Source organism: Cyprinus carpio, chromosome B19 (genome assembly GCF_018340385.1).
Source record: "Cyprinus carpio isolate SPL01 chromosome B19, ASM1834038v1, whole genome shotgun sequence".
NCBI classification, from domain to species: domain Eukaryota; kingdom Metazoa; phylum Chordata; class Actinopteri; order Cypriniformes; family Cyprinidae; genus Cyprinus; species Cyprinus carpio.
The window spans coordinates 14,089,020-14,104,827 of NC_056615.1; the positions used below are offsets into that span (position 1 = coordinate 14,089,020).

At 36.0% G+C, this 15,808-nt stretch overlaps 1 protein-coding gene across 2 annotated transcripts in view; it reads left to right on the top strand.

The window, feature by feature from the left end:
- The first annotated feature begins 5,144 nt into the window (after positions 1 to 5,144).
- The window catches only part of cdk6 (cyclin-dependent kinase 6), a 35,964-nt gene continuing 25,300 nt past the window's right edge, over positions 5,145 to 15,808 (top strand). The window contains exons 1-3 of one of the 2 annotated variants that reach the window (XM_042746065.1): positions 5,145 to 5,632; positions 7,151 to 7,476; positions 11,307 to 11,442. In XM_042746065.1, coding sequence (XP_042601999.1) covers positions 7,253 to 7,476; positions 11,307 to 11,442 — 360 coding nt within the window. In that variant the 5' untranslated portion in view covers positions 5,145 to 5,632; positions 7,151 to 7,252. Of the gene's footprint in view, positions 5,633 to 6,716; positions 7,026 to 7,150; positions 7,477 to 11,306; positions 11,443 to 15,808 lie in introns of those variants that run through there. The other variant, XM_042746066.1, reaches the window with a different exon arrangement.

Here is a 15,808-nt window from a genome sequence, read left to right on the forward strand (position 1 = left end):
AACCAAAATTCCCTTGATCTTTTGACATCATTGTATTATAAAAACATCCTGTAAGTTTCAGACAAAGTTTGTCATTAGTCTAAAAACAGCTTATATTGAAGTCAGCTTTTTGGATGTTCTTCATGATGTAATAGTGTGGATAAGCACCGCCTCTGCAGAAGAAGATCAATGCCTGCTTCTACATCACTGCCTGTTTAGCTCCGCTCACCGAGTTGCGCATGTAGTGTTTATGAGAGAGGAGAACGCACAGGGTATGCTTTATTTTTAATGAAGATCCAGGCCATGTCGTAATGAAAACAGTTGCTGACGGTTACTGAACTTTGTCCTTTGTTCACTTCATTTTACCGCAGATTCATTTACAAACAAGGAACAATTTGACACAGGATTTTCGAAAAGATTGAAACTAAAAGACAATGCTTTGCCGGCTATATTGTATCTGACAGTAATGTTGCACCACACAAGTGTGAATAACTGTTTTCATTATGTCACTATTGCTTTGTCTCTTCTTACAGATTGAGTTATTTATGAGTTTTTGATCTAAATCACAGCAGCATCCATCTATGAGGAATGTACACTGTCAAACATACACAACTCTTAGCCAGTCATAACAGTGGACGTTTATTTCAGCGTCTATAACCCCCCACGCCTTTTCATACAGAGCGTTCTGATGAGGGGGGTTAGAAACAGTACAGAAAACAGCCTATGACTTCTAAATTGTGATTTTTTTTTTTGATGTGAAAATCTTGCTAACATTATAAGTGGACCTCAGAGAACAGTACAGTACAAAATAAAAAAACAAAGGCAGTTCATGACTCATTTAAATAAGTACCGGGCTCTAATTGTATAAGTGGAACTAATTATGAGGAGAATGAGGTGACATGCAAGAAATCAATAGTTTTATTTAACAGGTACACATTCAATTGATTCGAAATTGTCTACTGTTACAAACGATTCTTATGGCAAATAAATGCTGTTCTTTGTACTTTCTTTCAGAATCCTGAAAAAAAGTATCATGGTTTCCATAAAAATATTTGGCACAACTGTTTTCAACATTGAATTAAAAAAAAAAAATTTCACTGAGCACCAAATCAGCCTATTAGAATGATTTCTGAAGGATCATGTGACACTGAAGACTGGAGTAACAGCTGCCTTAAATTCAGCTTTGCCATCACAGTAATAAATTTAATTAAAAATAGAATAAACAAGCTATTATAAATTGTAATAATATTTCATAATATTACTATTTTACTATATTTTTTAATAAAAAAAAATGCAGCCTTGGTGAGCATAAGAGTCTTATAAAAACATTACAAATCTTACAGACCCCAAACTTTTGAACAGTATTAGCAACCTAACTGGTGAACAAAAGTCACATCTTAGTTTATTTAGACTCTGAATGAGGTTCCCACTCCAGTTCGGCAAGTCTGAGTAGTTAACTTCTAAAGCCGAATGCTGGTTGATAGAATTTAAGTGCTTTATAGGGATAGTTCACCCAAAACTGAAAATTCTGTTATCATTTACTCACCCTCCTGTTCTTCCAAACCTGTATGACTTTCTTTTCTTGAGGAACACAAAAAAGATATTTGAAATAATTTTTTTTGAAAGATATTTATTTCGTGCTTTAAGTAAATATGAAAAAGACGATCGGTTCATGTGGCGCTTAAACTGAGGCGCTAAATCGATCTGTCACAACACATTAAAAAGCCACAAAACGGTAGCCTATTTATTATTTGAATTTCTAAAAAAAAAAAACTTCTTTCTAAAAAGATATTACTGTCATTGTTCAGAGAGTAATGATTTGTTATGTAACCTCCTTCAACCATATAGGTAAACGAAACATAAGTTGGTTTTTTTATCATTAACAAAGCACACATAGTGTGTTTAGGGTGTGGTCAGCAGTTATTCTCTGCACTGAGGGGGACAGTGAATCGTAACTAATAGTAACATGAGGACTGTCGGGATCACTTTCACAAATGCTGCCTCCATGTGTGGCTGAATCTGATTTGAGAAAGTCGATCTGAGAGGCTGCTGTCGGGCCGACTGGTGTCTGGTTAGAAGTGTATGGGGTGGAAAGGTAATCTGGTAGAATGTCACCTGTTCTCCACTGGAGAGAGTCTCTCTTACATAGACAGACTGATCCCCATCTGCCACTCAAGCTTCTCAAATAACCGCATAGATTGTCATTTAAAAAGCACTGATAGTGTATGATTGGAGCCTTTCATCTAGACTATACGGCTTACACTCTGCTCTACCAGAAGCCATTGTAATGATAAGCAAAGCATATGCAAAAAGACACATAAGACGACTGAACTTGTTCAAGAAATTAAGTTTTATAAATTATTTTTTTTCTAATTAGAAAAAACACATTTGCATTTCTTGATTCTTTTATACAATCATGTGTGGCAATATAAAAAAAAAAAATTAAAAAGTCACTGAAAAATACAGTTATTTTAAAGAAGTAGCAAAAAAAAAAAAAAAAACAGGAAATTATCACATTTACATATTTAGGTGTTTTTTGCTGACTAAATTATGTATTGTTTTTATTTGAAGCTTGTGTTTGTTGTCATAAACCATTAAAGCTTTTACTGGGAGACAGTTAAAATGCCTTGGTAAGTGTTAATTATCTCAACCACAAAATTCCATCCTTACACAAAAAGACAAAACAGCACACACCATGCTGCATAAATCTCCCAGAGCATTTCATTTGCTCATTTTTTATCTCTGTATCCTCGTCCCCAAGAATGATGTGATGTTATATATTTAGATTATATTGCTGCTTTCTGGTTTTAAGATATACATTCAGCGACTCATTTGAGTCTTGTTTTATGACATCTGTGTCGCACAGACATTACCCAGAATGTGCGACTGTTTCTCCTTTTTCAAAATGACTGCTGTGGCATGGCTTTAAAGGACAGTGAGCATACCACACACAAACCAATTTAATTGCTTTGTTTTCCACTGCCTAATAAGCATGTGTATGCATGGTAATGTATTCAATCTGGGAAATGGCTCTCAGAGCTCATTTAAAATGAACAATCATGATGCATAAATGTACAGGGAAGCCTTTGCAGTTATTGGTTTAGAGCCCATTGTGTGTAATGTGTGCTTTGTAATGCAAAAAAGTTGAATTTTAAGTTGACAAGAGGGGGCACACATGGGGAAACTGTATTGGCAGACAAACCTACTTCAAACTCATCATCTGCCCCCATGCCGAACCGCTCTCACTCAAACCAACGAGCGTTCAGTTTCTCTGAATACTGAAGACGAGCAGATTCATTTACCTCATCGAACTACAAAGCCCCCCCACCATATACCAAACAATACAATTCATTTAGGAAGATTCACCCATATTCTTTGCCTGATTATCAACACTTTTCATTTTACAGTATATCCTCTGTAAAATGCAACAGAGACAGCTAAGAGCTAAGAGTGTTTTATGTAAAAAAAAAAAAAGATTTATATATATATATAAAACATTTATTGGCAATATTTTATTTACACAGCAACAAGACATATATTTATATAATCTTTCATCGCACACATGTATATACTTTATTGCTAGGTAGTCTCTATACAAGACAATATACAAGACAGCAGTGCAGTATTGATCAGCAATGGAAATATGGATAATGTGACATTGAACATGAGCCCAATTATGACAATAACTGCAATCCTGGTGAATCTCCTTGAGCTGTGATCCCAAAAATTTTGTTTAAAAAAAAAAAAACTTTCTAAAACAATGATTAAAAAAAATTAGAAATATAGGTTACTGATAATGTAATACAGTTGTTCAAATGGGTCACATGATGAATTATAATTCACCATAAATAGACTGGCTGGCCAAATATTGTACTGGCAACACTGTCTACAAAATACCATCAGGGTATGACACTAAAATATTATACCCATTTAATATATTTATATATATATATATATATATATATATATATATATATATATATATATATATATATATATATATATATATATATGCATAGTAGTCAACATTTGAAGTGGATCTAAAAAGTTCATCAAAGACAAGAATGCATTTTGGTTTTAGGACATGAAAGGTTTTGATCCACTTCAAATACTGAATAGTGTGTCTGTGTGTGTGTGTGTGTATGTATATATATATATATATATATATATATATATATATATATATATATATATATATAAAATAGTGCTGTCAAATGATTAATCGCGATTAATCGCATCCAAAATAACATGCTTTTCTTTACATAATATGTGTGTGTGTGTGCTGTGTATATTTGCATGTATATATTTAAGAAAAGAATTATATTTATATTTAATATAAATTATACAAATATAAATATATATACATGTAAATATTTTCAAAATATATTCTGTATGTGTGTGTATTTATATATACATAATAAATATACACAGTACACACACATTTAGTATGTAAATAATTATTTTGGATGCGATTAATTGTTTGACAGCACTTATATATATATATATATAAAATAATAATACAATTATAATAACAAAAAAAAATTATTTGTACACAAAAAAAGTTAACAGAAAAGGAATGTAAACATGATACAATAAAACCTTTAGTTAACCACTTTCAAACAGTGAAAATAACTTTTAACAGGACATTGCATGTACTTTTGAGGTAAAATAGTCAAAATGATGTTTTCACATGTTTTAAAATCGTTAATTATCCCATATAGGTTAATCCTTCTTTTTACTAACTTTATTTTTTACTAAGTTCATGCAATGTCCTTTTTGTCCCCCCTTTTTCTTGTTTTTGTTTTACTGCAGTATCTTTTTTTTAATTGTAGCATTTTTACAGTCCTTTTCTGTTAAACATTTTGTATCACAGGAATGGGAGCTCAGCTTATCACTCCAGTGCACAAGGCTTATTTTTAACAATATGATTTAACATATGAATATCAATAGTGCAAGTCCATAAGGGCAATTATTGCTAATGCATTATATGCATATATTTTTCATATTGTCATATGCATTATTTTAGAAGAGGCAATCTGTTTCCTCACTAATCTGGATGTTCAGATCCACAGAGTTTCCATTAGATGGACTGATGCATCCAATAACCTTTCTGCGTCCCAGCTCTTTCCCCCGCGGTGATCCCGTTTTGACACCGAGACAAAAGCAAAAAAGCAGTATGAATGGTGAAGGAGCGAACAGGCAGGGAGAAAGCAAGAGGAGGCGGTTAGTCTTTGTAGTCGGTGAGGAATGCGGAAACGCTCCTGCTCTGTGTCAAACTGCTCTGAAGGGGGTCAAGGCACATTCAGCCAGCGTGGGAAAGCGAGGAGCAGACCGAGCACACACACACACGCTGCATATTCCTGCATAGATGGGAAAAACATAAAGGGGGAAGGACTGCCATAGCAGATCGATGAAAATCAGTCCCTTTTTTATCCACTCCGCTTTCTTGAGGGACTGATCAGACGATCTTTCACTTGAGTTGCTTTTGCAGCGGTGATACTGCCGGGAGATGGGGCTTAGCGCGTGCACCATCCGACTACCTGTGTGGCCCGTCGCGAGGACACTGCACGAGCTGTGATGCGTGTGGAGACGCTGGGAAACTTACTGAAGTTCATGAATGACGCGACACTCCGGGCGGAAAATAACAAACGGGGTAACTATACTCGGCAAACTCCCATTCAATTGCGATACTTCTACATTCAGTGCGCGTGTTTGTGCATATGGAGCTTTGCGTGCACGCTAGATGGATCATTAATTACACGTTCATGTTGTTTGAGTTTGGAAACTAATGTAGGCGCTTTAGTGCAAGCGTTTATTGAGATGCACAGCTAAACAATGCAAATAGCAGACAACCACGTGCTCAGGGCTGTGTGGCACAAAGAAGAGCAGGGACAATCTTGTCATTAGAAAACTCGGTCCGTTTATTTTTATTGACAATATGCGCATGGGTTAGATAGATTCAAAGCTTGAGTCTGTTACAGTACTGTATGGAAGCGAGTTACATTAGGCATACATGTGTCGACTCAGATTAGCAAGTAATTAGCTAAATAGTATTATTAGTAAAACAATTAGCTAAATATGCAATTCATACAAAATGTTTTTGAATAGACTTTTTCAGTGATCAACGCGTGTTCAACTTCTGAATTAAACGCTAGCCTATAATTGTTATTTTTATATAATTTTTTTTTTATTTTTATAATTGTTAATTATTTATATAGGCTACATTTATTATTTAAAATAGTTTTTACTTTGAATAAAACACATATAGTTCTATATTTGAGTGGCTTAAAGGGAAAAATGTCAGGGTGGTGTAACTGCTCAAATTGTTTAAAAAAGTAATTAAAAGGTAAATTTAATTTTTAATGTTTTAGTAGTTTGAATGCATATAATTTTTTTTTAAATTTTATAATTGTTTGAAAGTAGGTCTATAAATTTTTTGTTATATAAAAATCTGTCAGTGTGGTTTAACCAGCACGCTCGAAGCCATTTTGTTGTCACGTGACAAGAAAACGATGGGCTAAAACAGGAAATATCACATTAAGGTCCCGTGTAGACCCTCCTAATTGTGTGTCAAGGTCATTATTTTTTTTTTAATAAATGTATGATAATTACTTTTTATTTTATGAAAAACACGTTTTTTCCCCCAAGTCAAATCAAGAAACCTAAATAACTTTTTCAAATTTGTGACTGAAAAATCCATAATATTTGTTTTTTAAAAAAAGCATCATTGGAAAGTGTTAAAGCACTTTGTAAAAATAATGATAAAGTTGTGTGTTCAACCACGTGTTCAAACTGCAAAGTAGCCTATATTTTCGCACAATGGTTACGCCACTTGACACGTTTAGAGTCATTAGTTCGAGATGCTGTGAACACAGGCTGAAATTATAAAAACTTTATACTAGACCTTTAAAAGATTTCTCTTTTATATCATTTGGGACATCATCATTTGTCATTCACCTACACTTTCTTTTCTCTGGACTCCAGATGTTGATATTTAACGGACTTTCTTTGATATTTGGCTGTAAAGGCGGCTGAGCTAGCTTTGTGTATGTTGTATTTATGGTTTAAGCTCCATGTCTGTTATCTTTAGTGCATAGATAAGATAAGATTTGATTTAACTCTGAGCACACTGGTGTTTACCTCTGCCTCCTTTTGTGCTCGCGCTCTACAGGCAGTGCACGTGCCAGCGCCGCTCTCCCAATAATGCCTTTGTGAAATATACGCGCGCTCGTCAAGTTTCGGGATTCCCCGCAGTACCTCGCCGTGAGAAAAAATGGACAAAGAGAGCTCGACCCAACAATATGAGCCGGTGGCTGAGATCGGCGAAGGTGCGTATGGAAAGGTGTACAAAGCACGGGATTTGAAGAACGGGGGCCGCTTTGTAGCCCTAAAAAGAGTTCGGGTGCAGACCGAGGAGGAGGGAATGCCGCTGTCAACCATCCGCGAGGTGGCGGTGCTGAGGCAGCTGGAGTCCTTTGAACATCCCAATGTGGTCAGGTAAAAAAAAGTGGGGGGAATGGTGGTGCTGTTGATGAGGGATGCATGACAACAAGTCTGTTTCAGTTTGTTTCTAGATGGTAACTTAACATACTTCCTCATGTTGTATGTATTTCCTTCAAGGGTGTAGGTTTGTTTGAAAATCAGACACCTTACAATGATATACCTTGATATTAAAATGATTTAAAACATGATTAAAGGAGTGAGGAAGAAGATACTGCACATTCAGAATGTTTCTGTTAAGAAAAGCCTGGTGCTACAATGAAAATAACTTTATTCCTCATATTACAAGTTTCATTTCCTGCACCTTTCTGTGGCCCACAATATTAAAAATGACTGCTGACCAGGGTGCGATTTGTAGGGGGGATGGTGGGGGGGATTTCCCCTCTTCTGGTCTATGCATCTCTGCTGAATATTTTTATCCCTGGTGGGATTCTTAGGGGGGGCGCAAGAATCCGTTCGCGTTCCGGGGAGGGGGTCCGTTTGCCGTGGGGGCACCCCCCTAAGGACCCTCCTGAGAGTGACAATATGAGATTAATAGCCTACACAATGTTTGCTCAAAATTCACTCTGATGTGACCAAATGCAGATATTATATATATTAAACTGAAGAATAAATGTATTATGAATGCAGTAATGTGGGAATTATGATCACGCAATATTGACTGATGGATTGGCAGGGAATCGTTTTTCTGCGAGTCATTAAGAAATTATGATTCTATTCTATTTAAAGAAATGTGAGGTAAACATGTGAATACATAATGTGCGCACTTTTGGAGTAAAAGTTTGTATGTTGTGTAGCGAAGCACTGATCAAAATTAAATGGAAGCATAGCGACTGAATACGTAGCCTACAGGTTTGTGTCTCGTTATTCAATTCTAAATATCATTAAAGAAGTAGTTCACTTTCAGAATGAAAATAGTTATCATTTACTCTCCCTCCACTTGTTCCAAACCTGTATAAGTTTCTTTCTTCTGTTGAAAACAAATGAAGATGTTTTGAATTTTTTTACTATCTGAACAGTTGATGGGCATCATTGACTTCCATAGGATTTTTTTTCTCTATTATGGAAGTCAATGGTGCCCATCAACTGTTCGGATACTAACATTTTTCAAAATATCTCCTTTTGTGTTCAACAGAAGAAAGAAACTCATACAGGTTTCATTTAAAGCTTAAATGTGACCCTGGGCCACAAAACCAGTCAGAATAAATCAACTACTCTTTTAACTCCCGACTGATTTTGCTGGCAGAAATAAGAACTATTAGTGTCATTGTAACCAAGTATTATCATAAATAGTAGTCAAATATCTAACTATCTATATATATATATATATATATATATATATATATATATATATATATATATATATATATATAAATATTTTTTTTCAAAACATCCCACCCTCTGGTTTGTTCACAAATCGGACCCTGCTGCTGACATATCCTTTTCCTGATTTCAGAGGATATTGCACTCAAAATCCTGTCCCATACCTATTGTTACAAAACTTTTAAGTAGGTTGTGTTACATTAACTACTTTTGGTCCCTCTAGTCAGATGGGGATCTGGTAATATGCAATATAGGGGGTCAGATGTCACAATTTCCTATCCATAAAACTCAATGGATACTGTGTAGGCATCTGTGTAGGCATCTTAAATTGTTTGGGGAAAATTGCCCAAAAGTAAGTTCAGACATATATCACGCCTATGATTTCCTGTCACGTCATTTTGCACTCATCGACCCTTGATCAAGGGAGATCCCCTAAGATCTTCGAGTAAACCGAGACACTTCTTTCCAGTTGAAGAAAGCTGCATAAATTTGGTGGATTCGCCTCCATCAGCATCTTTTCTTGCGGCACATTATGCCCACTCAGTTTTTAGTTTCTAAAAGCGTGGGGAGCTTGTTATTAAATTCCTAATAGAGCAATATATTGGCTAATTTGACTTTACTGGCATTGGATGATATTGTCATTCAAACTTGGCTGTTTTTAGAGCAAGGAGTAGTTTTAGATATTATTTTACTGAATTTTGAGAAAATATTTTGTAAATTAAGTGTTACTTTACCTTTTTTACTGCATCTCTTTTCCTATATTTGTATCAGATTTAGCCCCTGATGTAACCATATCTGTCAATCTCTAGCCATAATGCTAAAATGACTCATCGTTCCTACGAATAAAAGATGAGTATCTCTGCAACAGATTATCTAGATAATCAAACCACAGTGTCTTCTCTCTTTGCATTTAAGATGAGGATGTCTTCAGGGAACAGCTATGCGGCTTCCATTGTTTTGATAATTGGAGTGTCAAATGCAAATTGTACCATTGACACATGCACTGCTCTGACAATTCACCTTTCCTGGTCAACTGAAACGATATCTATTGTTGACCTTTATGTGGAGATGTGAAACCATTGATGCGCAAATATCTGTGAGCAGCCGGCTGTCTTTTTCAACTGTGAATAGATGCATCAAGGTCATCTTGTATTGTGTTGGTAATGTCTGTTGATATTTTTAGCTTGGTGGCTTATTAACATTAAAATTGGTAGGCGGAGAATATTGTTTTGAGATCACTGATGGCTCCGCCAGGGGAGTTCTTGTTATAGTTCACTTAAATAATGACACAACTCACGTCATTGGCTGGCCTAGCTCAAGGCTTTAACCTTGCAATGGATTGTTGTGCACTACAAGCTGCTGAGCATGTACACTTCATTCTTTTGGCTAGACCAGACAAGGTCTGGATTGCAAATGTAAATTTTGCTGGTTTATAATTTGCCCATGGATGCAAATGAATCTTTTTCATATTGTCTGTCCATTTGTTTTCCCCTTTGCTTTAATGACAACAGCGCTCAAGCTGCATGAACTCCATAAGTTTGTCAAAACCTGATCATGTTCTCCAGCATGATTTTAGATGTTCCAAAGAGCATCTCGAGCTTCAGTTAAAGAACATGATCAGTGTCTATTATTAGTGACTTAGAAAAAAGTGCATAAGAAAAATCATTAGTTATATCATTAGTTTACATCATTTATCAAACTTTTAAAAATTTTTTATTGGGGTGGCAGACTTTTTGACCCCAATGTTTTTATGAATACACTTGGGATCTACAGAACAGATTTTTATTTTTTTTTTGTAGTGCAAGGCGTCAAAGCGAATGGAAGAAAATTGTTTTAAATGAAATGCTAAACAGTATTAAGAGATGTAGGGGCCCTAGAATCTTATAGGGCTGTGTGTTTGGAACGCTGTGAAAGTGCAGGCAACCCCTCAGTTCTTATAATGAGAATATTATTCATGCCATATGTTTAGCTGGTTAAGAGGCTTCATTGTGGAGGAAGAATCTGGATTCCAGCAGAAGCGTTTCCTGGAGAGGTTCAGTTTGTGATGTCATGGGATCGAGTGACATTACCATGAAAGATTATTTTGGTAGATTACGGATATATGACTTTGTCTCTAACTAAAAGTCTGGGATAATTCATTATCTTTTCAAGCAACATCAGGCAATTAGAGAACTCCTCCCCTTCTGTCAAATATCTTATCTTGTGATAAAGCATGCATCCATGTCCTTGAAGAACAAGTAGTAATTTTAGGGTTGGCCTTCTTACATTGAGATGATGCTATGCTGAGAGGTCTTGCCAATATCAGTTTGAGGACAGTGTCAGCTTGTCTTGTTTAGACCGTTTCTGCTCCATTAAACTCTTCATTGCAGATTATATTGTAGAACTTGCATACTCAATTATTATGTATTCTATGAACTTGTCTAAATTCATATTAAATAATTAACAGAGATCACTGAAAGAGCTTTTAATGAAAGCATTCTTGATTATGCCTTTCCCTTGTTTAGGTTGTTTGACGTATGCACAGTTTCCAGGACTGACCGGGAAACCAAACTAACTTTGGTCTTTGAGCACGTGGACCAAGATTTAACCACATATTTGGAGAAAGCACCTGATCCAGGAGTGCCACCTGAAACTATAAAGGTACTATCACACCAGCAATTTCATCTCAGTATTGAAAATCAGGAAAAGAAACTGTAACCTGATGCCTTCAGCCAGTCAACATCAACAAATCAGAACAAATCGTTTTTACCGTTTAATTTTTTTAAATTTTTTACTTCCATAACCTGACTCATTTATGATAAAACTGGAGATTCAACTAGTAATATGTAAGAAAAGATCTTGTTTTATCCATAACAGTTGACATAACAGAATGTGGTTACAATGCAGGAGTTCATTCATGACATCAGCAAAAAAGGAAAGTCACATTCAATGCAAATCCTGGTCTTACAGTCACTTTAAACGCAGAGCAAGGTATTATATTTTGATTATAATATTATAAAACACAATATTTATGACCACAATTATGACTCGTGTTCAGGAAGACCAGGATTTGCATTGAATGTGACTTTCCTTTTTTGCTGATGTCATGAATGAACTCCTGCATTGCAACCACATTCTGTTATGTCAACTGTTATGGATAAAACAAGATCTTTTCTTACATATTACTAGTTGAATCTCCAGTTTTATCCTAAATGAGTCAGGTTATGGAAGTAAAAAAGGTTGTGAATAACATTTTACATTGACCTTAAGCTGTAACTCAAAACAATGCGCTAATACTACAAAGTGAGGAAAATTCTGAATCTAAAACCTGCATTAATTAACTTGTGTTACAGTTGAGCATGTTTTATGGATGCTTACTCGAAACAGATTTTTATTTCTGTGTTCCATATTTTCTTCCAATGGGTATTTTTATATTAAAAAGGATAATAATAAAGAATTTTATATTTGTACTTTGAGGCCCTGAGCAAAAAAAATGAGTGTTTTGGCCTTCTAAGTCGGCAGATGAAGGATGGAGCTCCCTCAGATCACAGAGTCCTGTCCTTTTGATGGGCAGTGCATGTGGTGGATGGGCTTCTAATTAAAGGGCTGGGTGCCTGTGTTCCTCTATTTTCATTCAGCTCTGGCTTTCACCAAATATTGGCCAGAGGAATGTTGCTTCAGTGTATGTGTGTGTATGTGCATGCAAAGGGTTTGTGAAAGTGGTTAGTGGCCTCCCTCTCACCCTTTCACTAGAATGAACCCTGTAAGGGGCTTCCTTAAGGGGCAATAAGTCATTCAGGCCAGATATCATTTTCATTAGTCTAGAAATAATCCTGGTGCGTGTCCTGTGTCAGTGTCCTCTTACGTTCATCCGGAAAGCTTTGAGCGGAAATGTTGGATTTTTTTTTTCTTCCTGATCATCTACTCTCCCTTAATCTATTTGGACCTTTCCCACATGGTAGTCTTACAAATCCATTCATCATATTTCTCTGCCTCTCCCCCTAGGACATCTTACATTGAGTCCTGGAACAAACCGTATCTCTCTCTTTGTCACTCATGCCAAACTGAAAGGGAAACAGAAGCTAAGAAACATTTGAAAAGTTAAAAAGTGACACCTAAGGGGTTTCCTTTGCAAGTTTTGTGTATCATTAAGGAAGGATTATGTATCGAGAGGGACTTTTGAGCATAACGCAGTCTTGGTTTGAATCTCTAGTTTGCATGTTAGATATAGATATGTGGTTTCTTTGCATTTTCCCCACCTAAAAGGCCTAATTTAAAGGATGTTTTAAACTGATCAAAAGTGACCGTGACTTGCGCTGTAAAAAAATCTATTTCAAATAAATGCTGAATTTTCTATTCATCCAAGAATCCAATTTTCTAAATAAATAATATATATATACAGTGGTGTGAAAAAGTGTTGCCCCCCTTCCTAATTTCTTATTTTTTTGCATGTTTATCACACTTTAATGTTTCAGATCATCAAACAAATTTAAATATTAGTCAAAGATAACGCAAGTAAACACAACATGCAGTTTTTTAATTTTGTGAAGGTTTTTATTTTTAAGGGAAAACAAAATCCTAAACTACATGGCCCTGTGTGAAGAAGTGTTTGCCCCCATGTTAAAACTGTTGTTTATCACCCAGGCCTGATTACTGCCACACCTGTTCGCAATCAAGAAGACTCTTAAATAGGACCTGCCTGACAAAGTGAAGTAGACCAAAAGATCTCCAAGAGCTAGACATCATGCCGAGATCCAAAGAAATTCAGAAACAAATGAGAAAGAAAGTAATTGAGATCTATCAGTCTGGAAAAGGTTATAAAGCCATTTCTAAAGCTTTGGGACTCTAGCGAACCACAGTGAGAACCATTAATCACAAATGGCAAAAACATGGAACAGTGGAGAACCTTCCCAGGAGTGGCCGGCCGACCAAAATTACCCCAAGAGCACAGCAACGACTCATCCAAGAGGTCACAAAAGACCCCACAACAACATCCAAAGAACTGCAGGCCTCACTTGCCTCAGTTAAGATGAGTGTTCATGATTCCACCATAAGAAAGAGACTGGGCAAAAATGGTCTGTATGGCAGAGTTCCAAGACGAAAACGGCTGCTGAGCAAAAAGAACATAAAGGCTCGTCTCAGTTTTGCAAGAAAACATCTTGATGATCCCCAAGACTTTTGGGAAAATACTCTGTGGACTGATGAGACAAAAGTTGAACTTTTGGAAGGTGTGTGTCCCATTACGTCTGGTGTAAAAGTAACACCGCATTTCAGAAAAAGATCATCATTCCAACAGTAAAATATGGTGGTGGTAGTGTGATGGTCTGGGGCTGTTTTGCTGCTTCAGGACCTGGAAGACTTGCTGTGATAAATGGAAACATGAATTCTGCTATTTACCAAAAAATCCTGAAGGAGAATGTCCGGCCATCTGTTCATGACCTCAAACTGAAGTGAACTTGGGTTCTGCAGCAGGACAATGATCCAAAACACACCAGCAAGTCCACCTCTGAATGGCTGAAGACAAACAAAATGAAGACTTTGGAGTGGCCTAGTCAAAGTCCTGACCTGAATCCTATTGAGATGCTGTGGCGTGACCTTAAAAAGGTGGGTCAAGCTCGAAAACCCTCCAATGTGGCTGAATTACAACAATTCTGCATAGATGAGTGGACCAAAATTCCTCCACAGCGCTGTAACAGACTCATTGCAAGTTATCGCAAACACTTGATTGCAGTTGTTGCTGCCAAGGATGGCCCAACCTGTTATTAGGTTTAGGGGGCAAACACTTTTTCACACAGGGCCATGTAGTTTTGGATTTTGTTTTCCCTTAATAATAAAAACCTTCATTTAAAAACTGCATGTTGTGTTCACTTGTTATCTTTTACTAATATTTAAATTTGTTTGATGATCTGAAACATTAAAGTGTGACAAACATGCAAAAAAAAAGAAAAGAAATCAGGAAGGGGGCCAACAATTTTTCACACCACTGTGTGTATATGTATGTATATATATATATATATATATATATATATATATATATATATAATATAATATAATATAATATAAACACAACAATAGTTCTTTCCGGTCCTCAAATCTAATTGACTAAGAGCCTTTTTACAGGAGTGCGATATTCTAGCGATAACAGAACTCCAACCATTTAACCATTTGTATAACTCCGGTTTAACTCAATTGTCCAGTATTTTTCACAGAGAATGTCATGGCAGACACCCAAGTCTACTATAATCTTATAAATAATATGGTTTTGTAGTAGTTTAAACTTCAAATATGTGGTTTGTTAATAAGGATAATGTTTGTTTGAAAACTTGCTTTGACGTTTTCAGAGATCCAGGGTGTCAGCGGCTGTTCAGCGCTCATGAACCAGTCAAAAGCAGCCTCACCTCAGCCAGTTCTTCTGGAATTTGCCGGTGGCTCTGATATCTCTATTGTGGTTAAACATGAGATGTAATTCATTTTGAGTAAACCTAACGGCCTATCTTTGGTTTTATTAATCTATTATTTTTTCCAGAGCCAATAGTTTTCGTTGAGGGCAAATTTTATTATTTAATAATTTAAATTATTAAATGTTGTACTTTTAAATGAATTGCCTAGCAACTTTTATGATGGCTGTTGTTGTTTATATATGTTTATAATAATATTTTATATAAATAATAGAAGTATTTAATAATATTATTTATTATTGGCAAACAGTGTGTGTATAAGGTGCAGCCAACAAGTGCTCTGAGCAGCGCTCTCATCGGAAATCTTGCATTCACAGCTAGCTTGCTATTGCTAGCCTCTCTGAGATCGTCTACCCTACCTTTAATAGATGAAAGAATAGTACGACAAAGATATTGCTTTCCTCAGTGGACATTCAAACTAATATCTTATGTGAATGGGGAAGTCGTGGCCTAATGGTTAGAGAGTCGGACTTGCAATCCAAGGGTTGTGAGTTCGAGTCTCGGGCCGGCAGGAATTGTAGGTGGGGGGAGTGAATGTACAGCACTCTCTCCACCCTCAATACCATGAC